The sequence below is a fragment of the Chionomys nivalis genome, chromosome 22 (genome assembly GCF_950005125.1).
Source record: "Chionomys nivalis chromosome 22, mChiNiv1.1, whole genome shotgun sequence".
Taxonomy (NCBI): domain Eukaryota; kingdom Metazoa; phylum Chordata; class Mammalia; order Rodentia; family Cricetidae; genus Chionomys; species Chionomys nivalis.
Genome location: NC_080107.1, coordinates 39,154,882 through 39,181,653, shown reverse-complemented (window position 1 = coordinate 39,181,653; position 26,772 = coordinate 39,154,882). Strand labels below are relative to the sequence as shown.

General features: G+C 50.9%; 1 protein-coding gene across 10 annotated transcripts in view; it reads left to right on the top strand.

Annotated features, from left to right (window-relative positions):
• The window catches only part of Cacna1b (calcium voltage-gated channel subunit alpha1 B), a 166,727-nt gene extending 142,266 nt beyond the window's left edge, over window positions 1-24,461 (top strand). For 8 of the 10 annotated variants that reach the window (XM_057754975.1, XM_057754972.1, XM_057754967.1 and 5 more), the window contains 10 exons: window positions 5,353-5,449; window positions 8,055-8,163; window positions 13,272-13,379; window positions 13,961-14,073; window positions 14,792-14,919; window positions 17,537-17,672; window positions 17,861-17,977; window positions 20,333-20,537; window positions 20,758-21,002; window positions 21,320-24,461. In XM_057754975.1, the coding sequence (XP_057610958.1) occupies window positions 5,353-5,449; window positions 8,055-8,163; window positions 13,272-13,379; window positions 13,961-14,073; window positions 14,792-14,919; window positions 17,537-17,672; window positions 17,861-17,977; window positions 20,333-20,537; window positions 20,758-21,002; window positions 21,320-21,850 (1,789 nt within the window). In that variant the 3' untranslated portion in view covers window positions 21,851-24,461. The remainder of the gene's footprint in view (window positions 1-5,352; window positions 5,450-8,054; window positions 8,164-13,271; window positions 13,380-13,960; window positions 14,074-14,791; window positions 14,920-17,536; window positions 17,673-17,860; window positions 17,978-20,332; window positions 20,538-20,757; window positions 21,003-21,319) is intronic. The other 2 variants (XM_057754970.1, XM_057754976.1) reach the window with 2 other exon arrangements.
• Window positions 24,462-26,772: the final 2,311 nt, after the last annotated feature.

The following is a 26,772-nucleotide window of genomic DNA, read 5'->3' as shown; positions in this document are numbered from 1 at the left end:
CTCTCTCTATAGACCAGGCTGGCCTCGAACTCACAGAGATCCACCTGCTTCTGCTTCCCGAGTGCTAGGATTAAAGGTGTGTGCCACCACAGTCTAGTTTGGGCTTATAGTTTAAGAAGTGATAAACCTAGCATGGAGGGAAGGCATAGTGGCAGGAGCCTGAGACAGCTGGTCACAGTCATAGATGGATGCTGGGGTTCAGCTCCTGTTTTTCTTTTCCTTCAGTTGGGACCCCAGCCCTTGGAATGATCTCCCTTACATTTAGACTGGGGCTTCCCATCTCAATTCTCTCACAGAGAGACGGCTCAGAGGCTCGTACCTTGGGCAATTCTTTTTTTTTTTGGTTTTTCGAGACAGGGTTTCTCTGTGGTTTTGGAGCCTGTCCTGGAACTAGCTCTTGTAGACCAGGCTGGTCTCGAACTCACAGAGATCCACCTGCCTCTGCCTCCCGAGTGCTGGGATTAAAGGCGTGCGCCACCACTGCATGGCCCTTGGGCAATTCTTGATCCCGTTGATCCCGTTCCGCTGACGCTCAGCATTGACTGCATACCCACACATTCACTTGCTCAGTCATTTCTTACTTAACTGCTCGTCACGTATTCTCTTATTCAGTCGCTCAAGTGGTGATCGCTGAGGTCTCTTCCCTATAAGATAGATTATAGAGAAAGAGGCTGCAGGAGCTGACTGATGGGGAGATACAAGCCTCTTGTCTCATTTACCATGACTGTTCAAGAACTGTGCTGGGAATGAACAGTTTTCTCTGAATGAATGAGCGTTCACTTCCTACACCCTAGGGATGGACGTGCAGCTGTAGGCAGCTCCCTGCCTGCCCTGGCCTGCCTGTCATAGGTCTGTGTTCAGCATTTTCCTATGGGAGAGTCAGATGACTGATGATAGGGTACTCGTGGAGTGGTTAGGCCGGGAATGCTCAGGTGTCTGATTAACACCCTGGAGGATGTTTAGGTTTCTGGTGGAGAGCTAGAAGATACGATCAGACTACTGGCCAGACTCCCGCTTCCCAAGGAGCCCTTGGATTCTGCCCCCTCTTCCCTAACTTGATGCTCAGCACAGGAGTGCTCAGTCCACCCAGAGGACTTGAGGGATAGATGGACTTTCTTCTGCTGGGCTAGAAGATTCCTGTTGCCCCTCTCTGCCTCTCCTCTGCCGCTAGAGATGGACAAGAAGACTATGGTTGTATTCAATTCCTCACCTGCCCCTGCTCCTCTCACAGGGTGCTTTCTGGGGTGCCTCATGAAGCTGTAGTTCTAGAAGTTTCACAGCATTGGTTAGGAGCCTGGGACTCAGGTCTCTCCTGTTGGGGCTATTTGGACTGACAACATCTCCATGTATATTTTCCATTTATATGAGAAATCTTCAGTTTTTACATAAGCCAGAGGCAGCAGAATCATTTGTTGTTGTTATTGCATTTGTACTTGATCAGTTTTTTACTTTGCAGAGGCTTCTCATCTCTGATATATCCATATGCTTTCCCTACAATGTCCAAGACCCTTACTGAGATGCATAGGCCCAGGGATATTTATTACATTGGTTCTGTGGTTAGGTATGTCACTGGGGTGGGGTGCAATGGAGACACTAGACCTTGGCATAAAAAGGGGAGGACAGGCTCCAACTGCAGAACTGCTCCTTGGCACTCCCCAGTGAGCCTGACTATGACCTGAAGAGTCACTGCTGTTTCTGGGATGTCTTCCCAAGAGGAATATGTGCTGCAGAAAACAGGTGTTCTGTACAGTGCACTCTGTGCTGAAGGCCAGCTGCAAAGGAGCAGTGTCCTCAGTTCCAACCATCGGTTGTAACCAAGAGAGGGAGTAATGTGCACAGCAGTGCTTAGCGAATGGACATGGCCCGGGTACAGCCATGCAACCATGCACAGTAGACTTCAGTCTGTTTCCTAATTCAAGAGCTGAGGAACCTGGGGTCCTGGAAGTTACGGGCAAGTTGAAGACAGGATCAAGCAACCCAAAGTACAAGTACACCAGTGAGCATTGAGGTTGATGCTGGTTCCCCTCCACACTACTCCAGGAGCTGAGACTTGACGGTGCACCCAAACAGGTTAGAGCTGGACCCTACATCTGAACAGGGTCACTGAAAACCTGGCAGGTGGTTGTCTTTATTTCCCAAGCTACCACATGATTTTTCTCATCATCTGAGAAAAACTTTGAAACCACACACAGACGGTCAAATTTTCTAACATTTGTGTATGTGTATGCACAAGCACAGATGTGTGTGAACATGTGCATGTGTGTTTATGTGAAGGAGCCTATGTGTCCTATGCATGTGCACAAAAATATGTACATACATTATGCATACATAGGCACATACATGCATACAAACATGTTTTGTGTATCCATGTGAGTTTATCTCTGTGTATGTGTGTGAGAGACTGTTTATGTATACACATCTATGTATGTATGGTAAATATACATGTATGTTGTGTGCATCTGTAAGTCATTACATGTATGTATGTATGTACATACATACATGTTAGGGTGTTTATGTGTCATTTGTGCACTGTGTGAGCTTACACATGCTGTGGGATACTAGAAAGGCATGGAGCTCCTGGGAGCTGTGGATGCCTTTCTCCAGCCTCCCTCTTGTGGCTTCAACACAGTGTGTTGAGGCATGGAGACTCAAAATGACAATGACAGTCACATATTCACCCATCTGTTCAGTAAGCATTTCCTCAGCATCTGCTGTGTCCTGGTCTGGGTCCCAAAGATGAAACCGTCCGTAAGCAAGGCTGTGTGATGGGTTAGTCGCGTGGCCACCGCTTGAGGCCAGGATGTTGTGGAGGAGGGAGAGGTCATGTGGCATGGGAACTGTACGAAAGGAGGCGAGCGGAAGAGGGACTGAGTTCTAGGTTGCTGGGTGGGCACAGATGTGAGGGGCGAGCAGGGTGGACGATACGAGGCTCGAGCGAGTACTAAAAGCAGAGAGATTGAAATAGTGTCAAAGGGGGTGACTTTGCCTTTTTTTTTCTTGGTAGACAGTGGGGGAGCTTTTGAATGTTTTTGGGAAAATACCCAGAAATATCAGGGTTAACAGTGTCATGTCCCACGATGCTGCTGTCATATTACAGACTTGGTGGAATGGCCCCCATTGCCATTGTCCCTGGGGTCCAGCAAGATTAGCAAATAAGGGGTAAACACAGAAAACTGGGTGCGGCTTGATGCTGATTGAACTTAAGAGGGTAGAAACAGGAGAAAGGGGGTCAGTGCTGGCCAAATTCCAGGGGACACCAGTGTGTCCAGGGAGATGGGGGCAATCTGGAGGCATTTAGGGTTTCTGCATTTGAGAAATGGGTGGGGCGTGTCATGGTAGTGAGAGGAAAGGTCAGAAGGAGGAGCCGTGTGGAGAAGGGCTCTGGCATTGGGGAGCTGAAAGAAGGGACAGACAGCAAGTGCATGGGCAACGCTGCCCCGCCGAGACCGGCCAATGATAGGCGTGGCACAGCGTGCAAAGCGGGGCTCATGGGGGTGCCGCAGGCATAGACAGCATGTTATTCTGAGTGTTTCCTGGCTTCACTCACTGTAGGGATTATCTTGGGGCTGCCATTTTCCGGGGAGCACTGGACTCTAGGTCCCACTAGGAAGTACTGTCTAGTCGTAACTCTCACTTCCACCTCACAGCTCATCTTCCATTGCAGACTGGGTGGGTCGGTGGGACGGGCTCCATCATGCCTTGTTGCCATAACCTGTGACATTTCCTTTCCAGTTGCCGGATTCATTATAAGGATATGTACAGTTTGTTGCGTTGTATTGCGCCACCCGTTGGCTTAGGAAAGAACTGCCCTCGTAGGTTGGCCTACAAGGTTTGCAACTTCAGAGCCTCCATCTGACATACTTCCCTGCCCGAATTGCAAACACTGCACACACTCCCTGCCTGACTCAGGAACGACAACACCTCACCTTCTCTTTCCTCTGTCCTGCCCTGCCCTGCATTCCAGCATCCTGGATACTGTGGTTCCCTGTCTTATCTCCCCGACCCATCCAGCTGGCTGGAGGCAGGCAGCCTTCGAGACAGTGCCCCAAGGAGTTTTCTGACCTGGCTAGGCTGAGTCTAGCAGGCCCAGCTGACTGGGTGTGGGGAGTGGGGCTGGGGGAAGGGTTGTGGGTGAGACAGGTCCTGCCTTTACCAAAGCAACAGCCATCACACCCAGCATTCCTGCAGGCTCTTATGAATGGGCTGCTGGTCAGACAGGCCAGAGGCTGCGAGCCCAGAGGAGAAGTATGGATGTGGTGCAAATAAACAAGGAGCAGGGGTCCTTGTGGGTCAGAGAGGCTTTCAGGTCCCAGGGGGAGGGGAGAGAGGGGAAAAGAAAGAGGAGCCCTCCTGCGTCGCTTCTGGATTGATGTGCTCAGCTCAGGGAGAAAAGCCCTGGCCTGGAACTGGGAGCGGAGGGCAGGGTCTGGACAGATCTGCCCTCTGGAGAAAGGCTGGACTCTGCTGTGTCTCTGAGACCCCAAGCCCACAGGCAGGTGCCCTGGGGTAGAGGGAAGCCCCAGCCTCTCGACTTGGGAAGATGCTTCACCAGCCCCAAGATGCTCCTCTGAGTCCCCAACCGTGGGTTCCAGGCCCCACAAGGGGCACATCCAACCTGTTGGTCCCAACCCGTGCTGTCAAAGGCACCAGTGGCACCAGGCCACAGCTTACTCAGCTCCTCCCTTCCTGCGGTCTCCTTCCCACCCGGCCCTGACCTCAGCAGCAGCCCTGCCCTGGGCTGGCCTCGGGCGTCTCTGGGCTTGGAGCTGACTTGCCCTGTTGTTAAGTTTAGTCCCCTAAGAGCTCCAGGGCTCCTTCTCTGGTTTTCTAGTCTGTGGTAGCTCTTTCTCCACTCTAGCCTCTGGCCTTACTTGGAAGCAGATCTGAGCTGCCCACTGAGGCAGGCGTCGCTGTTGTGGCTCTCAGTGGCAGCCGTCCTGGCCCCACACAGCCTGGCCAGTGCTTCCTGCATGGTGAAACAGTTCTCTCTGATTTGGCCTTGTCTATGGTTCTAAAAGATTAAAGTCAGAAATTTATAACCCAAAGCCGCCCCGATGCAGCCCTCCCTCAATCCCTCCATGTTCATTAGCTCAGACGTCACCCCTGCCCGCTGCCCTGCACTGGGCTGCTATGAGGAGGTGAGGCTGGGGGTGGGGGCAAGCAAGGGTCAAATCAAGCAGAGACTCCCTCATTTTACTTGTTTTGATTTGGGGCGTTTACCCGACACTTTGGTTAACTGAATCTGTTTTCTTGTCTGCTTCCTCCCCTGCCCGCTCCCTGCTCTGCCCCTCCTGCCGTGTGCCTCTCCTGTGGACCACCCCACTATGCCTGGCCTCTGGAACGGGTTTCCAGTGGGCGCATCAGTTACAATGACATGTTTGAGATGCTGAAACACATGTCCCCACCTCTGGGGTTGGGGAAGAAATGCCCGGCTCGAGTTGCATACAAGGTAGACCTTGACCCTGCACTGACCCTGCACTGACCCTGCACCCAACCCAGGAGCCGGCTGTGCTTGGGCCTTGCTCAGCCTGCAGAGCACTCATGGGCTCCCCCTGCTTTTTCAGGGTTTGTCTGGCTGTGTGGCTGTACCTGGCTGCCTTACTGCTGCTCCCATACCACCCTGAACCCCATTGCTCCCATCCCAAATAGCGGGACATGTCTCTGCACTAACCCCGACGACCCACCCGGCTTCCCCATTACTGACATCCTTGAGAAGCTCAGGACGATGGAGCCAGAGTCAACTCCACCCTGCCCCCACCCTTTTCCCTTCCCTTCCTTTGCCTTCCCAAGAATGAGAAGACAAACAAACCGATGCTTTTTGGACAGAGGGTGCTTTATTCTGGGCTTGGGACTACCCGGCTGCCCTGTCCCCTGTGCTCCCATCATGGGCTGTCATCCAGTCTGCAGGGTCAGGCCTTAGGGGATACACAGGGCTGGTGGAGCCTCTGCCGCTCACCTCTTTCCCTGCCCTTCTACCCCTGCTAAGCTCAGCCTTGTAGGGATGTCTGCCCAGCTGCAGTCTCCAAGGGCTTCCTAAGCTTCCTAGTGGGAAGGGGTGCCTTGATATTGGAAAGGAATGGGTGTTCAGACACCCTGGGGTGAGGGTCCCAGCTTGGGAAGTTCAGGAATCACGAATCACCTAGTCACGAGGAAGGAAGTGAGCAAGGACACCTCCAGGCCTCCTTCCTGGCCCAGTCACAAGCTTCTTCTGCCTGCAGTGCTACCTTCAGCACCCCCAGTCCCTACTGCTCCCTAGTAAACAGCACACCCTGTGTTTGCCTCTGTCTGAGAGAGCTTTCTGCCAGAGCCTCCCTCTTTGGTTCACCGTCCTCTGTCCGTATTCTGTCTCTGTACCCCATCCTGGGTTTATGTCTGCCACGTCATTCAGTGTAGTCTGTGGGAACCAACCAGCTCTCCCAGCACTCACAGATGCCTCTGGGTTCTTCCTGCCTTTATCTGCCCCCAACTAGCATGTGTGTTGAAAGCGCAGAGGCCCTGCATGCATGCATGTCTCCATCCACAGGAGGGAGAGCTCTGTTCCTATGACACCCGGTCAGGCAGAAAGGCAGGCACGAAGGCTTGTGCTGCCCTTTCTAGCCATGCCTACGGATCCCGAGGTGCAGGGTATGACCAGATCAAGGGAGGTTTCCTGGTAGGTTGCAGGTGGCTTGGGGAAAGATGGGGAGGGCCCGAGAGCGGCTTGGAGTACCATTTCTGAAGCTTATTTGCCCTGGTCTTGCCACTCTGCTTCTCTGAGGTTCTTTCTCTGCCCTCCATGACTAGGGGCAAACCAGTGGGAAGTGGGAGCCTTATAAGGGTAACCCTTGGTGTCCTGGACAGATCTCCCCCTCTCAGAAACAGTCTGCTTGCTCTTCTCTCATTCCCATCCTAACCCCCTCCCTGGAAGAGGAACTCCCTGGCCTCTCACACTGCCATCGGTGCTGGTCTGCAGGGATGCCATGCTCTGGGAAGCAGTTTTTCTTGGTTTGTAACATACATGACATGTGAGGTCCTGGTCCTGTAATTGGATGTGCCCAGTGGGGCTTTGCCAGCATTCGTAGGATAAGAGCCTACCTCCTGTTTTCTGTGCCCCTGTGCCCCCTCTCTCACAGCCAAGATACAGAACTTGGGGACAAGGTACTAGGGGCTGGGCTTTGTGGCCCTCCCCCAAAGAAGAGTGCTTGCCCCAGGGAGGAGCTCCTGTCTCTGGTTTTCTCCTTGTATAGAGGACACAGTGGGGTACAGTAGTCCTGGAGTGCTTCTTGGCCAAGGGAGTGCTCCTTAGATGCACCTCAGTCCTCCTCGAGGGCCCAGATGTTCTCTTGCAGTTGCCGAGTTGCCCCAGAGGACTGATTCAGACACGTCCTGTTTTAAAGGTGTTTTGTCTCTGAAAACTGAGAAAGGAAAGGGATCTGGCCACTGAGATGGGAGCAGAATAAGCCCGAGACCGTATTCACCCCCTCCGCTCTGGCCCCTGGAAGGTCTGTTAAGACCTATGATAGTGTGTCTCTTCAAGTACCACCAAGTGTTTCTTTCTGGCCTGTTAGTGTGGTTAAGACATGAGTTAAGTAAGTTTCTCTCTTGAGGCATGCCCCACCGGGACTGGACCTCAGAGAGGCCTTTGGCTCCTAGATGATCCCCGTTGCAGGTAGAGGAGGACAGGTAAGCAAAGTCACAGGACAGGGTCCCATCTGTTCTTTAGGCTGTCCCAGGGAGTAGCGCTCTGTCTTGGATCCACCTTCCTCAGCCAAGACTCCCCCACCCTTTTGGCATTCACAGGCAGTGGGCAGGAGCCAGGGTCCTGGCCCAGCCTCTGCTTTAGCTTTTACTTGGATCTCTGCTCTTCTCTAGCCAGGAGAATCTCAGCTCAAATGAGAGTGGGGTCCGGGAGGAGAGAATGCTGGCAAAACTTCCACCAACCCAGCCTTCTTGGACCAGGCACCTGCCGGGACCCCTCTCAGGAAGTCAAGCCAAGCTCCAGAGCCCAGACACTAACTGTAGGGTGGGAGTGAACCTGCCATGCTTGGCCCTGATCTGCCCCTACTCATCCCCAGCGCCTGGTTCGCATGAACATGCCCATATCCAATGAGGACATGACGGTGCACTTCACCTCCACGCTGATGGCCCTCATCCGGACAGCGCTGGAGATCAAGCTTGCCCCAGGTGAGTGGGGGGCCCTGGGGAAGGGAGGGCACTGGCCAGCCCATCCTTGGCACATTTACTGCCAGCCTTGGGCACTGTGACTTCCTGTTTCTAAACAGAACAACACCGCACTAAAGTGATGTACTTCACGTAAGAAGGAGGATAAAGGAACGGGCTCTGTCTGGGCCCAACTGGAGAGATTTACCTGCTCTGCTAGGCGCTGTCTACCTTGAAGATTGCGTTAGCTCTACAATGACCTCGTAATTAGGGGAGAACCAGCACAGTGAACTGCAATCCCTTGTTCTAGATCATTCCATCCAGCAGTGATAGCCTGCCCCCATCGTGTAATAGGGAGCCTGTACCATCTTTCCCTTCCCCTCTACTAGAGGGACCCTCCACCCCATCACTCTCCCGCAGCTTAGCCTCTTGTGTTGTGAGGAGTGGAGGCCCAGCCTCCTTTGTACTCCAGGTCCCATCTTCTCTCAACATCTCCCTAAGGATGTTACCCATGGTTTCATCCTCCGCTGCTTGTGTCAATATGTGAGCACACGCTTATCGCTGCTTTCTTTAAAAAGGTTTCTTTCTCCCTTACTCCTCTGTTGATGTTCCTCTTTTTTTCTTTTAGATTTATTTATTCACCATGTATACAGTGTTCTGCTTGCATGTGTGCCTGCAGGCCAGAAGAGGGCACCAGACCCCATTACAGATGGTTGTGAGCCACCATGAGGTTGCTGGGAATTGAACTCAGGTCCTCTGGAAGAACAACCAGTGCTTTTAACCTCTGTGCCATCTCTCCAACCCCCCATGTTCCTTTTTCCTTTCTTCATAGGAACCGGCTACTTGAGGGCCTAGTCTGCTGATCTCTCTTCTCCAGTTTTCATTTAGGCAGCAGCCTTCCTCAGAGTTCAGTCCATTGTCGTTTTTTGGATCTCTGGCTTCTCTGGCCCACCACCTTTGAACTGTGGGTGCCTCGGAGCTCCTTCTTGCTGTTGCCGCCTTGCCCAATCCTTGTGCATATATTGAATCCTAATCTTGTATTTTCAGTCCAGACAAGAGTAGCATAAGTTATTCCGTCTTCACTCAGAGGCTCTGCGGGAATTTCCCACTGACTTGTCTAGCTAAACCTTGGTTCCAGGTCCTTCCGCATTCTTCCCTGTCTCCATCATGGAGAACTCTGTTCTTTGTTCCCTGACAAAACCTTGGAGTTACCCTTATTCTGTTATTTTCTAGTTTACATCTCCATGCTGACTTCAAAACCACCCTGCATGTAGTCACCTCTCTGCCTTGGCCCACTCTCTGCAATGCCCTTGCCCTCAGTCTGCCAGAGTTTCCAGGTTAAAATCATAACAAGAATGTAGGCAAGCCTCCAGCTAGACCAATCAAGAAGAAAGATGCAGATAACAGAAGTAAAGAGCAGAAGAGGTGCGTGGTCACAGTTGCTGCTGACAGTAAAGGATGGCCAGGGAGCATCGTGTGGGCGAGTGCAGCATCCTAGCGGGGATGTGGGAGCTCTTTGAAGAACACAAGCTACCAAGCTCTTCCAAGAGTAGATGAGCTCAGGGCTAAGGGCATGAGTGACTCTTTTGATAAACCCAGAGTCCACATAAAAGTGCTAGGCATGGTGGTGCTTATAATTCCAGCACTAGGGGTGTGGGAACATGATTTTTTTGGAGTTTCTGGCCAAACAATTTGTGAGCTTCAGGCTCACAGTGAGATTCTGTTTGAAAAGGGGTGCATAGCAAGCAGCTGGGCGGTGGTGGTGCACGCCTTTAATTCCAGCACTCAGGAGGCAGAGGCAGGAGGATCTCTGTGAATTGGCTACAGAGCGGGTTCCAGGACAGCCAAGGCTGTTACTTCAAGAAATACTGTCTCAAAAAAAGGGAGGGAAGAAGGGAGGGAGGGAGGGAGGGAGGGAGGGAGGGAGGGAGGGAGGGAGAGGGGAAGGGAGGGAGAGGGGAAGGGAGAGAAGGAGAGAGAGAAGAAAGAGAGGGCAGATGGCTTTGTGAAGATGATGGCCAAGGTCATCCCTTGGCCTCCACACATGCACAGAGGTGCTTCACACAAGCACACAGGTGCACATACACGTGCATATGCCCCTCACAGCCTCACGCACCCCACACATATGCATGAAAGATGAGATAACCTTAGTGATACTATATTTCTTAGGTAAACTGATAGCAAACCACCTTCCAGCAGGAAACTCAAGGCCTCGATGACTTCCTTGATGAAGTCTATCAAACATTCCAGTGAATACAGACTGTCTAGACTCTTACAGGAAATAGAAGAGGGGACATTTCTCGACCTGTCTTAAATGTACTGTGTTCTGACACAGGAAACAGAGATATGGCAGGAGATAAAACAGCATGAATGTGGGTATAAAGTTCTTCAGTATAATTTTAGTTAGCTGAATCTAGACATAAAAATCTTCAGTGCAATTTTACCAAGCAAATCTATCAGTCCATAAAAGAAGACAGTACATGATGCCATTGTCAAGGTTATCCCTGTGGTGGAAGGCTGGATTATGTTCTAAAGCCCAGCCAGTGTAACTTACTATAGCAAACGATATCAGAAACTATATGATATCTCCACGGTCACACAGGAAAAGAAGCATCTGACAAAATCCAACATTCATTCATGCTAAGAACATTTCTATGTAGACTTTGAATTAAATGTCCAATAAATGTATGATAAAGGATATCTATGAAAAATTACAGCTAGTACAATATTTAACATAGAGACTCTCTTGAAGTCAGTACTAAGAAGATGGTCGGCCATCAGCACTCATTGTCAAGGATGTACTTGAGCTGTAGCCATTGTAATACGATAAGAGAAAGAAACAAGAGCTAGAAATGAGGGGGAGGGGGAGAATATGATCACAGTAGAAATGAGGGGGAGGGGGAGAATATGGTCACAGTAGAAATGATGGGGGAGGGGGAATATGGTCAAAATATATTTAACCTTAAAAATGGTTTTAAATAATAATATAATAACAGAGAGCAAGAAGTGAAAGTGCCTGTGTTCAGAGTTGGTGTTATTTCCACTCTGTTTCTGAAGTTGCTGAAACTGACAGGTACACAAGGCTAGCCTACAAAAGATTCAGGTTTCTGTGTAGTGCTTATTAACAATAGAGTTCCTTGAAATGACGCCACAGTTATAAAGCACTTCTGCACTGTTGATGATTCTAAAAGTTCCCCTGCACACCTTATTATTTAATGAGTTTCAAATGTTCATAAGAAAAATCAAAGAAGAGTTGGGTGATGGTGGCGCACGCCTTTAATCCCAGCATTCGGGAGACAGAGGCAGGCAGATCTCTGAGTTTGAGGCCAGTCTGGTCTACAGAGCAAGTTCCAGGACAGCCAGGGCTGTTACACAGAGAAACCCTGTCTCAAAAAGCCAAAAAAAGAAGAAGAAAAAAGTTGCTACCTCTAAAAACAGTGTGTGTGTTAATTTTCTTGTTGCTGTGATGACCAGCAGACAAAAAGCCGCCTCAAAGGGAAGGGTTTAGCCGTGCACCACGCCCCCGTGTCTGCACTCTGTGCGCTGGCACCCAGTTACCGAGCTTCAGGCAAGGGGCTGGAGGTTGAAGACACAAATGCAGAGACAGACTGACACACGCAGCTCCAAACGCTGGTTCAGAAAGACCCTCTTTATTAACACCATGTAGACTTAAATACACTGCAATTAATGGCCAACAGGTGATCCTCTGATCCTCTAACTAGGCACAGCTTCTAGTAACTTGTATTAGAAGGTTCTAGGAGGGAAAAGCAACTGAAGGCCAGGACTCATTAATCCCAACAGGTTTGTTTCAGCTGACCAGTGCAGGGGATTTAGGCCGTCATGGCAGGAGGGGTCGAGGCAGCTGGTCAGATTGCATCCTTAGTCTGGAAGCAGAGAGGAGGTGTTCGTCTCTCCTGCTTGTGCAGCCCAAAGACCGGTGTGGCCCACCTTTAAAGCGTGTCTTCCCTCCCAGTCAGACCTCCTGGAGCACACCATCACACACGTGAGAGTTTGTTCGCAACATGATTCTAAATTCTGTCATCACAGAATACTGGCAAAATACCACAGGCTGGGTAGCTTGCCCAGGAAATACATTTCTTGAAGTTCTGGAGACTGCAGAGTGGGTTTTATTCTGAAGTCTTTTCTTGCTGAGGCCTTTCTTTTGAGGGTACAAGGTGAAGGGTGGCCAGGATTTGATGTCTTCTCATAAGGGCACTTTTAATGTTGAACTCATTTAATGCAGCCATTGCTTAGGCTTCTCTGTCACTGGTTCTTGCAGCTTCTGTGTGGGTACAATGCTGTGCCTTCCGATGCACAGCACATGTTCGACCCTCCTATAGAACTTAACTTGAAGTGGGCCGTAGAGGTAAACCTAAAATGACAAAACTTGTAGAAGAGAGAGATGTGTCGGCAACTGAGTTAAGTGGAGACTTGTTTTCAGAGATCAGGGATGGAGCCGGGGGTGGCGGTGCACGCCTTTAATCACAGCACTCAGGGAGGCAAAGGCCAGCCTAGTTTACAGAATGAGTTCTAGGACAGCCAGAGAGACACAGAGAAACCCTACCTCGACAAAAAAGGAGGGGGGGGGGGAGAAAAGAAGTCAGAGATGGTTATGTGGGTGTCCTCCTCTCTAGGGTATCAGAGTTTGGATCCTAGAACCACATCGGGAGGCTTACGGATAGGATCTGATGTCACTTTCTGGCCTCCATGGGCAACCCCTATAATCACACAATAAGTAAATAAAATGAATACACGAACCATACAGGAAAAAACTGATAAATTAAACTTCATAAAAACTAAAACTTTTACTCTTCAAAAGATACTTAAGGTGCTGGGGTTATAGCTCTATTACAGGGCATATGCAGGACCCTAGATTCTCTCCTACACACGCGCACGTGCACACACCCATGCACACGCACCCACGCACACACAGTTTTGCCATCTTCAGGACTCTGCAGGGAGGTCTGTAACTAGTGTGCAGGTCAGTGTGTCTTCCTGTATCCTCCCTTTAGCGCTGCCTCCTCCATCGTCCCTCTGCCCATGCCTCCACATGCACTGTCTCCAGCTCTGCCTGAATGAAGGGCCTGCAGAACTCCTGACACGTCTTCCCTTTCCCCCTTGTCCTGGCCCAGCAGGGACAAAGCAGCACCAGTGTGATGCTGAACTGAGAAAGGAGATATCTTCTGTGTGGGCCAATCTACCCCAGAAGACGCTGGACCTACTTGTACCACCCCACAAACGTAAGTGGAGATTAAAAGGTACCTCTGCCCCCACCTCCCCTGGTCCCTCAAGGTATATAGGAGTAAGACAGTGTGTTGTATTGGAGAAGTGGGCTCCCCTCATCCCTCTGTAGCTATGCTGGGTAGCACAGGAGCCATGAGAGGTGATTCAGGGTCCTCCTATTTTGAGCCTATATCTCACAACACAAAAAAAAAAAAAAAAAAAATGCGAGAGGGAATTGTATGGACACAAAGAAGAGGGGCTCCGTGTCGAGGACCCCTTGTAGGGATGCATCAGTCAGTCCCACATAAAGGACACAGGACTAGTTAGTGTGGTCCCACACAAGGGACACAGGACTAGTTAGTGTGGTCCCACACAAAGGACACAGGATGGGATGTATTCTGTATCCAGAGGAGACAGGGCTCTCGCTCCTGTGGCTGAGCACCCACCTGAGCTCCTCAGCCCGGCACGTTTCCTGGAGCCCACATAGGGGATAAGGGAAAGACGCGGCCTCCTTATCCAGCTACATCTCCTGTGGTTTCTTTGTGCTGTCTGTCCTCCCAACCTCGGCCTCTGGTTCTTCTCTGCCTGCTCTGTTCAGCTGATGAGATGACAGTGGGGAAAGTCTATGCAGCTCTGATGATATTTGACTTCTACAAACAGAACAAAACCACCCGAGATCAGATTCACCAAGCTCCCGGAGGCCTGTCCCAGGTACAGTTGTGGGGGACCTATGACTGGACAGAGTTCCATGGCAGCAGGAGGGAGCCCCTCTCAGGCCGCCTGCTCTCAGTTAGCTACTTGCTTGCTCGTGTTGTGGAGCCTTGACGCTGAAAGCTGGCTTTCAAGGGCGAGAGCAGACGCTCTGGGCACTATTACGTTCTCTGTGGTAGACAGAGGAGGGTGTGATATTCAGAGGATGGGAAGAGAAACTGTGGGACTACACGCAGGTACAGACCGAAGACATCCACGCTGATGGCCCAGAGTTGCTGTTGGCTTTGCTCATGGTTGTGTGGAAGGTTTAGGGTACAACTTTCTGGTGCTGTTACAGCCATGTCTTCAGTGACCACCTGTTCAGCTTGGAAAATCTTGTAAACACACAGAGCGTCCAGTGATATTCACCTGACTCTGGGTAGGAAGTGCCTGGCTTCATTCCTGCAGTCTCCTCAGCCTGGCATTCCGGGTGGCAGGCACTGGAAACTGAGGACAAGATGCATGATTTTGTGATATGACCAGCCCCCCGTTGTGTAGACAGAGAAACTGAGGCTCTGCATGTTCCTCTTGGGAAGTGAGACAAGATCCAGGGAAGCAAAGGTTCTATGCTGAAGACCAAGGAGCCCACGCTGTCCTGCGCAGAGACTGGACTCTGCTACATGTTCCAGGCTGAGGTCCTCAGACACCAGGCTCTCCTCTTCCCTGTTCTTCTTTGTAGATGGGTCCTGTGTCCTTGTTCCACCCTCTGAAGGCCACCCTGGAGCAGACCCAACCAGCTGTGCTTCGGGGGGCTCGGGTTTTCCTTCGGCAGAAGAGCGCCACTTCCCTTAGCAACGGTGGGGCCATGTGAGTGCTGGTGGAATGGGCAGGGGGAGCTCACGACTGGTGGGGAGTGGGCAGGGGGAGCTCACGACTGGTGTGGGGTGGGTAGGTGGAGCTCATGACTGGTGTGGGGTGGGCAGGGGGAGCTCACGACTGGTGTGGGCTGGGTAGGGGGAGCTCATGACTGGTGTGGGGTGGGCAGGGGGAGCTCACGACTGGTGGGGAGCGGGCAGGGGAGCTCATGGCCAGTGGGGGAAGGAGATCTGTGACTTCACCCTAGCTGGTTTGCAATGCCCTCTGGCCTCTAACTCACCCCCTGAAATGCCTAAGGGGCCCACCCACAACCTGCATAGTCCTCTGAGGACAGGTGGTCCTCAGGACCCATCCCACTTCCTGGAACAAACTCTGGAGCAGCTCCATATCTGCCTCCACCCAGGGCACACACAGACGTTTGGAAGCTGGTAAAGATTGCTGCTGCTAGTGGTTTCCTATCTGCCTGTTCCTACAGGGGATTTCTGTTAGCTGCCTAGTGTTAGGTAGACGGCTGTGCTACTCCTAGATGACAGCCATCGCCTGTCCCTGTCTCTTCCAGATTCTGCTGTCATAGGCTTCTAATGCCTGTGGACTGTTAAGAAATTGTTTCTGCCTTGAGTTCTCAAATACCTATTCATAGAAAATTATAACTCTGACCTTCCTGGCTCCTGTGAGCCTTTCTCCCAGTTTGTCATTTTGGCTTTGCATTCTAAGGCTGTCCTAGACAAATTGGTCGGTCCTATTGTTTGACTTTACTCTGAGACGGTGTTTCTTGATATCAAATTCAGAGTCAGAAGTCAAGGGTCACTCACCAAAGGCTGTGGAGGAGCTCTGGCCAGGGCTTGTTGCACACGGAAGGCCATGCTATTTTAACTCCTGGCTTCCAGGGACACACCATCTCATGTTGGCCCTGAAAATGTCAAAAGACGAGGTGCCGATCTCATGTGGCCCTCTCCTTCTGACTCACAGGCCATAGCCCTACCAACATTGCACAGTCAGGCCCAAGCTCATGGTGTGGGCAGTAGACAATGCAGAGGGAGCCCTGATGGCAAGTGCTGTTAGCTGGGCTTCCAACTGAGAAAGTCCATCCTGGGACCAGCCACACAGAGCCCTGCAGACACCCTCGCTTATGTGCTTTCCCTCACACAAGTTGGTTAGGGTCCCTCTTCTGCACTTAAGATTAAATACACTAGGAGCATGTGTAAACATACTAAGAGTATATGATGGGGAATGTGTGCTTGGGCATACAGGACTTACAGGTGTGTATATGAGAGTATGTGAGTGTGCATGTGACTGCATCCTATAAAATGTTAGGAGTCTTTAATTGGATTTGATCCTTGCTTCCAGGAGGAAAATAAACTTCCGGTACTTTGATGATCGTAACCTCTGCATAACGCAGTTGAAGGTCAATTTCTTAGTTAAGGTTTCTGTTGCTGTGAAGACACCATGGCCATGGCAACTCTTATAAAGGAGAACATTTCATTGGGGCTGGCTTACAGGCTCAAGGGTTTAGTCCATTGCTGTCATGGAGGGAAGCATGGCAGCATGCAGGCAGACGTGGTGCCAGAGAGGCAGCTGGGAGTTCTACATCCAGATCAGCAGGCAGCAGGAAGAGAGACACTGGGCCTGGCTTGAGCTTCTGAAGTCCCAGCCCCTGTGAAACATTTTCTTCAACATCGTCACACCTCCAGTAATGTCACTCCCTGTGACTCTGTGGGTACCATGTTCATTCAAACCTTCACAGTCAGAGAACACTGTATTTAATGTCCCAGCAATGGAGGGTCTGGGCTCTGCTGTGACCTCAGAGCTGACAGTGCCCCAGGGTTTAGCCTGGCCCCCTCTCAGCTAGAGTTCTTTCCTGGGGTTGTTTCAAGAGTCACTGAGGTGAGATGGCCTACAATATTCCCAGAAGGCAATGGGTAACTCTTGTTTAAAATGCACAGCAAGAACAGATCTGGGCGGCTGTCTCAGTACAGTGTGTACTGAGTCTGGCCCTGTGCTAAGTTGACCTGCTCCAGTGTCACTCAACCTGTATGATGCAAATGAGGTCATTGTAGAGAGGCTGCTTGGGAGTCTCACCCTGAATCTAAACACTCCAGGCTCCCCGAGGAGCATAGTAAGTGGCGGGTACTGAGGGCGTATATAATCTGATGACTAAGAGGCTAACGGGACACTAAATGTGTCCTTTGTGGTGGAGAGGTGGGTGTAAGGAAGAGCCACCAGCAAGGGACCTCTGGGGAAAGCAGCCCAGGAATGATTCTGGAGTTCCTTTAGCTGCGGGCTATTTACCCAAGCTTCACCACAGAGTCACTGTGTGGCCTTGTCCTTCCCACCATAGTCTGTGGCATGCCTGTATCACAGGAACCGGTAACAGGGTTGAAGAACTTGCTGATTGTCCCCAGACTAGGGAATGATGCATCTGGCTTCCCTCAGAATAAGTCCTTCAAGTTCTCTGTCCTCAGGAACCATCCTGACCCCATGCCCGGTGCTGTATCTCGGTTTGGGGGCCGTGCTGGAGCCCCTGTGCTGGAATGTCGTGGCTGCAGTGGAGATTTCCAGCACTAACAGCACTCCACAGCCCACGGATCTCTAACATTTCTCTCTCCAGACAAACCCAGGAGAGCGGCATCAAGGAGTCCCTGTCCTGGGGCACACAGAGGACCCAGGACACTCTCTATGAAGCCAGAGCACCTCTAGAACGTGGCCATTCTGCAGAGATCCCTGTGGGGCAGCCAGGAAAACTGGTGAGCCCTCCCCGGAAGGGTTGTGTTAGATGCGAGTGTGTGAATGGGGGTGAGGATTGTGAGTTGAAGACACACTCAAGTGCTATGGGAGATGGCAGATATGGGTCAGGGGTCAGAGCAGGTGAGATGGGGAGGAGTGGGGCCAGATGGCTCTGTGATGTGTAACCGAGGGGCTTGCTGTCCTCCAGGCTGTGGACGTCCAGATGCAGAACATGACATTGCGAGGACCTGATGGGGAGCCGCAGCCTGGGCTGGAGAGCCAAGGCCGGGCTGCCTCTATGCCACGCCTGGCAGCAGAAACACAGGTGAGTTATCTTGGAAGGGTCTGGGCTGTGGGAGGACGAGGTGTTGCTGGGAGAGGGGGCTTGGTGATGCACATTGTGAGAGGGAACTGGGGGCAGAGAGAAGCAGGCAGCAGCCTGAAGTCACCTGCCTCTGCAACCTTCCCTCTGGGACATAGTACCAGCCTCACCAGGACAGGCTTATGGTCAGAGAAAGAGGCATTAAGAGTTCTGAATCTGGGGCTGGAGAGATGGCTCAGTGGTTAAGAGCACTGACTGCTCTTCCAAAGGACCTGGGTTCAATTTCCAGCACCCACATGGCAGCTCACAACTGTCTGAAGATCCATTTGCAGGGAATCTGACACCTTCACATCAATGCACATTAAATAAACCATAAAAAATATTTTTTAAAAAAAGAGTTCTGAATCTACAGCTTTGGTGTCTTTGTCCCAGCTCTGGTCCTACATAGTCCTTGTCCACAAGACCCTACTGTCTCCTTGGTGTTCTTCCTCTGGCTCTCATAGCTGCAGCTCTGCTGTCTCCAGCTGTGCTCCCTCTTCTCCATCTGTGCTCCCTCTTCTCCATCTGTGCTCCCTCTTCTCCAGCTGTGCTCCCTCTTCTCCGGCTGTGCTCCCTCTTCTCCGGCTGTGCTCCCTCTTCTCCGGCTGTGCTCCCTCTTCTCCGGCTGTGTTCCACCTTCTCCGGCTGTGCTCCCTCTTCTCCGGCTGTGCTCCCTCTTCTCCGGCTGTGCTTCATCTTCTACAGCTGTGTTCCACCTTCAGTTGTGCTCCCTCTTCTCCAACTGTGCTCCACTTTCTCCAGCTGTGCTCTCTCTTCTCCACCTGTGCTCCCTCTTCTCCAGCTGTGCTCTCTCTTCTCCAGCTGTGCTCCCTCTTCTCCAGCTGTGCTCCACCTTCTTCTCTGCTAGTGTTTTATTCTAGCACCAGAGCAGATTCTACAGTCCAAAAAGTAATGCCTCCTGCCTCAGTCTACCCTTCTGTTGTTTTGAGGCTCTGGTTTGGCCCTTCCTGCCCTGTACCTGGACCATTATTCTTCTCTGACCTCTTGTGGGGTTTTCCTCATTAGGCCATTTAACTAGGAGCTGGATGCCTGACTTTGGAATCGACCTTTCTCAAGGCCACAGCGAAGAATCTGTGGCATTTCCACTTTTGAAGCCAAGAAGGGACTGCAGATTGATCTGAGTCTTCAGGGCCTGCCCAAGCCTGTGTGGTTCTCCTGGCTCTGCTCCTTCTTCTTCCTATGGTCCCTAGATACTGTCTCCTCCCCTCTGCCATATCTTTCATTTACAGTGTCTTTACATGGCCCTAGCCTACAGCATCTCGTTCCCTGTCTTCCCCCTCCTTCCAGCTGTTTGTTCTTCTGTCCTTGGCCCAACCCCATGGTGTTACCTCTGAGGTGCTTTCTGCTGGCATTCAACATTCGGGTGGCTGTGGCTAAGCTCCATAGCAGTTTCTCTCCATAGGTCCTGAATTTATTTGTCATGGTTGGGGGATGGGGATGGGGACAACATATGAACTGGTCCTCCAGATGGACCGAAAGAAGTTGTCCCCTATAGCCAGATAGGAATCTCACTGGGGCTCCTCAGTCAAACCAGCTCATCTCCTGGCGGGACCCACACAAAGCAGTCCTGTTTCCAGTCTGCCTGTCTGGAGCAGTGCCCCATCTCCAGACATCTGTCGCAGATGTGGCTCCCTCTGACTTAACTGGGTCTTAATCAGGTTCACTTCCTCCACCAGTTAAAGAATCAAAGGTAGGAAAAGACCTGGAGCCCACCAGGTAGCGATGGAGAAACCTCCAGCATCACAGATAGCACAGGCTGAATCAGCAGTTGAAGGAAAGCATTTATGGCAGCGAGGTACACGTGCAGCAGACATGCGTGCATGCAGCAGTCATGTGTACATGAAGCAGACACGTGTGCCTGCTTTGCATGGAAAGAGACCCTGCACAAAGCAGAAGGGCAACTCGGGGAAACTGAAAAATCCATTCTCCTTTTGACGCTGAAGTTTAAGTCTCTGAAGAATTTTCCTCCTCTAACGTAGTCAGTTTGAAGATGGTGGATTGACCTACAACGGTTGTGTAACACATCCAATCCAGCTTGCTGAGCCAGTCCACCAGCAGGGGCCTGCTGGCCAGAAAGACAAAGCTCACAGGGCAGTTATTTTAAGATGCCAGGCTTTTGTCTCAGGCCAGGAGCCTGAGGGAGAAGCTGGCCCTTTTGGAAATCCACCACCTTTATTACTTAGCCCTGGCCCCTCTCCATATCTGTTTGCCTACCAGGAAATCTGTCTAACTCCTGGTCTCTCAGCTGCCTGCTGACTCAGGCCCTGCGCCTCCTCATCCCTTGTCCTTTGTCTGCAGCCTGCCCCTGATGCCAGCCCCATGAAGCGCTCCATCTCCACCCTGGCTCCACGCCCCCACGGGACCCACCTCTGCAACACCGTCCTGGACCGGCCCCCACCTAGCCAGGCCTCACATCACCATCATCACCGCTGCCACCGGCGCAGGGAAAAGAAGCAGAGGTCCCTGGAAAAGGGGCCCAGCCTGTCTGTTGACACAGAAGGGGGTGCGTGCGCAGGGTCCCGGAAGGGTCTAGCAGTCCACAGGACCATCTTCCTTGGTGTGACATGTGGTTCCAGAGTTAGCCCACAACAGAAGGGTGCATGAGTCAGTCTGGGGAGCAGGTCAGGCACTGAGTCTCAGTCTGTCCCAGAAGAGCACGTAGGTCTAGCAGGTCTCTGCCCTGCTCCTGTTCAGCTTAGCTAACCTCTCTCCTTCTTGGCCAGCACCAAGCAGTGCTGCAGGATCTGGCCTTCCCCAAGGAGAAGGATCCTCAGGCTGCCGAAGGGAGCGCAAGCAGGAGCGGGGAAGGTCCCAGGAGAGGAGGCAGCCTTCATCCTCTTCTTCAGAGAAGCAGCGCTTCTATTCCTGTGATCGCTTTGGGAGCCGGGAGCCCCCGCAACACAAGCCCTCTCTCAGTAGTCACCCCACATCTCCAACAGCGGCGCTAGAGCCAGGACCCCACCCACAGGTAACCACACGGGGACGCATGGCTCACACGCTCCAACTTCGCTTCCCCCAGACTGAGCACCTTCCGTGTCCTGCACCCCAGCTCGAGCCTGCCTTTCTAGCCACCGTGTCCCAGATCCTCCTCAGTGCTTTCTTCTCCATTTTCCTCTCTGACTCCGGGCTTCTAGCCCTTGCTCAAGGTGTCTGTCCTTCCTGCTTCCCCTGCTTGCCTTGCGTCCTCCCCGCATCCCTTCATGATGGTGCCTATGTTTTCTGTGTGCTGTGTTGTTTAATGTGGTTTTTATTTTTTATTTTTTTGCTGTTGCCTTTTTCATGTAGGGCAGTGGTTCTGTTAATGGGAGCCCCTTGATGTCAACATCTGGTGCTAGCACCCCGGGCCGAGGTGGACGGAGGCAGCTCCCCCAGACTCCCCTGACCCCACGTCCCAGCATCACCTACAAGACCGCTAATTCCTCGCCTGTCCACTTTGCTGGGGGTCAGAGCGGCCTTCCAGCCTTCTCCCCTGGCCGTCTCAGCCGCGGCCTTTCAGAACACAATGCCCTGCTCCAGAAAGAGCCCCTGAGCCAGCCTCTGGCCCCTGGATCTCGCATTGGCTCTGACCCTTACCTAGGGCAGCGTCTGGACAGTGAGGCCTCTGCCCACACTCTGCCTGAGGATACACTCACCTTTGAAGAGGCAGTGGCCACCAACTCTGGCCGCTCCTCCAGGACTTCCTACGTGTCCTCCCTCACTTCCCAATCCCACCCTCTCCGCCGTGTGCCCAATGGCTACCACTGCACTTTGGGACTCAGCACCGGCGTCCGGGCGCGGCACAGCTACCACCACCCAGACCAGGACCACTGGTGCTAGCTGCACCGTGACCACCCACGCACCAGCTCCATGGGTGCGGGTTCCAGTTGATGAGTTTTATCATCCGCTCTGGGCTGTGGGGCCACAGCCCTGGGAGGAGGGTCCTCACGCCGTGGCCTCTGTGGTGGAGGCTCCTGCTTCTCTCCCTCCCTCCCTTTTACATTGGATGGACTAATAAAGCCCTTTCTTAGAGGGATATGGTTCTCTCTATCCTCCTGTGTACTGCCTTCCTGGGTTCCATGCCAGATGTTGGATCCTAAGCAGGAGGTAGCTGAGTCGAGATGAACCCAGCAAATCCAAATCCTATGGCATGGCCTCCAGCACCCAGGGTGGGTACTTGGGACTTTGTTAGGAGGTCTGAGTCTCATGGCGAGTATCGTTTGTCCGAATGTGTTGGCGTCGGGGAGAGGGTGCACCTGAAAGCAAGGAAAGGAGCCCAGCTGTGGCCTGGCAGCACCTGCTGGCCGCGGTAATCTCATGTCTGTTGTCGGTCTTGAAGTCAAACAGCACACGTGCGTAGAGATGCTCTCAAGGCCCTGCCTTCCATACTGTCTCCACCTAGGGACCGAATCTGGAGAATGCTCATGCTGTTGGTCCTGGCTTTCAGTCACAAAACCTTAAGCTGTTTGTCATTTCTATAGAGTTGATCTAGAAAAAAAACAAAAGCAAAACAGGGAAAGAAATGTTCATGTAACTTTAAAAAAAAAAAAAAACATGTAGGAAGGTCCCGTTTTGCATTGTTTCTGTGACTTGTATGCGATGTTCCTGTATATGGATTCTACCCTGCCTGGGAAGTCCCCAATGCCCCTGGCTCCTCTGTTCAACCAAGTGCCTGATCTCTGACTCTGAGCGTCACGTCTGAGGTGAGGCCTCAGGAACTAGCGAGTGGATTGGGTGGGAACTGCTCAGAGCAGCTTGTGTCGTGAGGAACACTGACAGTGTCCAGTCAGAGAAGCAGCTGTGGTGCCCCGTGCACCTCCCGAGTGATGGGTTCCCAAGAAGCCACAGAGTAGCAGAGCGCGTGCTTGCATGAGGCATTTTCAATCTGTTTTTAAATCTGATTCTCAGGGATGGGATGCCTGCCAAGTAGGGTATGATCTCTGTTGTGTTAAAACAAAAACAAAAACAAAAAAATGAACAAACAAAGTAGTTTTCACGGAATGCTGAAGAGTGTTAAGCACTAATAAAGATGAGGGAGAGTAGGGCAGGAGGAAGAAGCCCGTGCTGGCAACGTAACAAGACACAGGCAGGGAGGAAATGGCTCATGGGGTGAGACTGGATAGCTAAAGCTTTGTGGGGTCCCTGGCCCCAGATCTGGGCGGGGGGGGGGGCAGCAGTCAAATAAAGCCTCGCCTCACCGCTACTTTGCAAAGGGAAAACCCATACCCAGGAAGGCTCCATGTGCACAGTGGGAGGCCACTAGAGCAAGGGTGCGCATAGGCAGGCAGGCACTCCTCGGTGTGTTCTCTGTGTTTTGAAATTTCTGATGACTTCTTGGTGGGATTGTTGACTTCTATCCCATGTTTCGCACAGAAACTAATGTGTGATTGTGTGTGTGTGTGCGTGTATGCTCACAGGAGATGCAGGCGTGTGTGTGTGTGCATGTTTGTGTGTGTATGGGTGGGTGGGTGTGTTCAGCGAATGGCTATTGTTAACCATAGGGCTATGCAACAAAAGACACATTACTAGAAACAAAACACAAGACCACCACTTGGTCTAGGGTTTCAGCATGATTGTGACCAAACCTTTTATAGAATTTCCTTATATGAAGGCACAATACCCTGAAACTTTAACGATAACAGAGTATTTTATTCCAGTAGGGTAAAATTAAACAGGAACCTTGGACTGTGCATGTGACTGCACCTATGTTGCAAAGTAGAAGGATGTGCATTTTGATACTGACGTTCTGTCTCTGTTCCAAGCCCAGCCCCTGTTCTCTTTGAGTGTTGAGTGTGTACATTCTGTATGGAACCACAGCTGCTCCAGACAGCCCTGGGTTGGGAATCATCTTTACCCCACATTACCATAGCTGGCTTTTCTTCCAAGCATTGGTATACATGAAAATTACAAGAAGCAGGGAAAGGAGACATGGTGTCTTGTTTCCTGACTTTGGGTTTGTTTCTGTACTGTCTCTTCTCAAGCTGTTGTCTGTTCCCCCTTGAAATTTCATAGTGAGTTGCCAAATTTGAAATGCAACAACAACCAGCTGTCTGCATCTGGAACCTGTCAAGCAGTGGCTGTAGTTTGAATAAGTTATGTGTGCATGTAAAATATATCCATATATACATTATATAAGTATGCGCATGAAATGTATATCTTCGTACTTTTGATACAATGTATTCATTTGTTAATTTTTAATTATATTTGATATAAATTGAAGGTTTGTTGCAAAACTTTATATTTAACAGTGTTGAGAGAGAGAGAGAGAGAGAGAGAGAGAGAGAGAGAGAGAGAGAGGTCCAATCACGCAACACAAATGGGATCTACTTTAAAAGAACCCCTTGACTAGTTTGCTGCCTGGATAGTATTTACAAACCAAACTTTGGATTCTGCTCTTGTTTCTACAATGACTTTTTGTATAAAGCAAAGTCCTTGGATTAAATAAAAATAACCAAAAAATTTTCAAAATCAAAACCCAGGATGCTGCTGGGTGGTACCTGAGGGCGATGTGTCTCAGTGCGTCGGTGGAGAGGGTGCACTGCCAGGGAGGCTCAAGAATAATCGAGAACTTCAGCAATGTGCTTGTGAGCCCTGGATTAAATGCAAGAGCCAGATGTGGTCTGACAAACAGGGTGAGCATTTCTTGGAACCCTGCAGATGCCAGGGTGAGAGTTATCCAGATGATGAGAACAATAATGCCCAGAACGCTTTAATGCCCGATGCATGAGAGGTGCTGGTGCCCTGGAGTTCCCAGAAGACACTGCAGTGGAGGCTGTGAATGTAGGAAAGACTATGCTTACCCAGAATCCTGCAGTGCTCAGTGTGAGTGGGTGAATCGGATCCTGCAGCTCATAAGACCCTTAGGAGATCGGCTTCTGAGCTACAGGTTCTAACAGCGGCTGCTGCTGTGCTGTTGTTTACTTAAAAGTCAAGAGCCTAAAAAGGCAACAGTCCCTGGCCAAGACCCTCCAGCTCCAAGACTACATGTCCTAGAGTGTCCTCAGAGCTGTTACTGGTTTGTGCCCATCCCTGGAAGACACATGCCCACTGGTGTACATAGCAGAGACACATGGCCCCTGTAGACCTCACGTCTCTGCCTATTCCCTCAGTAGGTGAGGTGCCACAGTGATTTGACTGTTTAAACTCTAGAACAAGGGATGTGGAGAGTGAATTGTGGGCATCATTACTAAGTGAGGAAGGAAAAAGAGTTGGCCAGGCGTGTATATAGCAGCTGTCTAAACGGAACAGTAGTTTTAAGGCTACTGCCATCTAAAACAAAGCTAAGGTTGGGCACCTCAGTTTCTCAGTATGCCAAAGATAAGAGGAATGGTGGGAGGTAGAGGAGATTTCATCCGTGTGCAGGAACAGCTAAAGGGGTCCCAGTTCTTCTGGGCACCGACCCAATATTAGTCTTAGAGAAAGAACTGGGAAGATGGGAAGAGAGGTAGTCATAATTAGGTCCTCATCAAGGGGTGTGGTCCAGCTGGCCATTGTGTCAGTTCTAGATCTGCAGGGTGGTCCAAAGTTCATCCAGGGCACAAAGTCTTAGATGATTACTTCTCTGGGGGTGCAGTTTCATCACGGTGATAGGAGAGTCTGCCATGTGAGCCTATGCTGTCCCTGAAATCCAAGATAACTACACAGGTTTAGGATGATTGGGTACTTTTTGGTACCCTTTGGGAGTGTCTGGAACAAGATATTCTAAAAATTTGTAAGATGCCTTGGGCTATTCTCCCTGTGCCTTCAGCCTTGACTGAATGAGATAGGCTAGGTAACGCCAGTTCTAGGTAGACCAGATGACCCAAAGTAAAGGCAAAAGGTAAAAGATGAAAACAGAAAAGCTAGTCGCCCCCCCCCCCGACTTTTAGTTACATTGTTGTCTTAGCGCAAAAACAATAAGGTGCTTGGTTTATTTGGACTGTGTCTTCCTGTAGAGTCTTGGAAACTGGCCTTTTCCTACCTGATGATGGATTATACCTGATGATTATATTCTCAGAGGAGTTGTAGCCAGGTTTTGAGTTGTAAGAGAAACACACACCATTTTCATAAACATTTCTGTGTGTGACCATTTCCTTAGCTACATGAGGTCTATGGTAATAGTAATAGGGTTTTGAAATTTTCCTCTTGGAAGCAGAGAGGAGTTGAAGATGCCCTCCCCAAGATTCCATTCACCATACCCACCCATCCAAGTGGTCTGATGCTGAACCATATATGAGGTAAAAAGTTGACTGGGCGTAGGACGTTTTAGCCAGCCATGCTCCTGTGAGTAACTATAATAAACTCATTTATTTCCTAAGCGGGACTTGATGGAATCTTTGTTCTGTTAGCTTCTCTTTCCCACAAGTATCTTGTGGGAAGATACTTGTTTTATGTCTCTTCCCAGGAAACTTGTGAAATAATTCCAAGAAAGTGAGGCCAGGGACCTGTTAGGTTGGTTGGAGCATAGCACATCTTTCCTGTCAACTGTGAGCTTTCCTCAGGCAGATCTTGCAGTAGGAGGTGGAGAGGGACGTTGTTGTGATCACGTAGGACACAGTCTTTATCCTCTCTGAAAGCAAGGCTGGGTTAGTTTGGTCAGTCTCTTGGTACAGGCCTTTGGAGTAGGTGAGCATGTGCGGACAGGTCTCAGTTCTTTCATTCTTTCTGCACCCGCTTAAGCAGTCCCCTGAGAGCATGTTTGGAGTTCTGTCAGGGGAGCATAGCTGCTAGGATTTTTTTTTTCTTTTTTGGTTTTGGTTTTGGTTTTGATCTTGGTCTTGGTT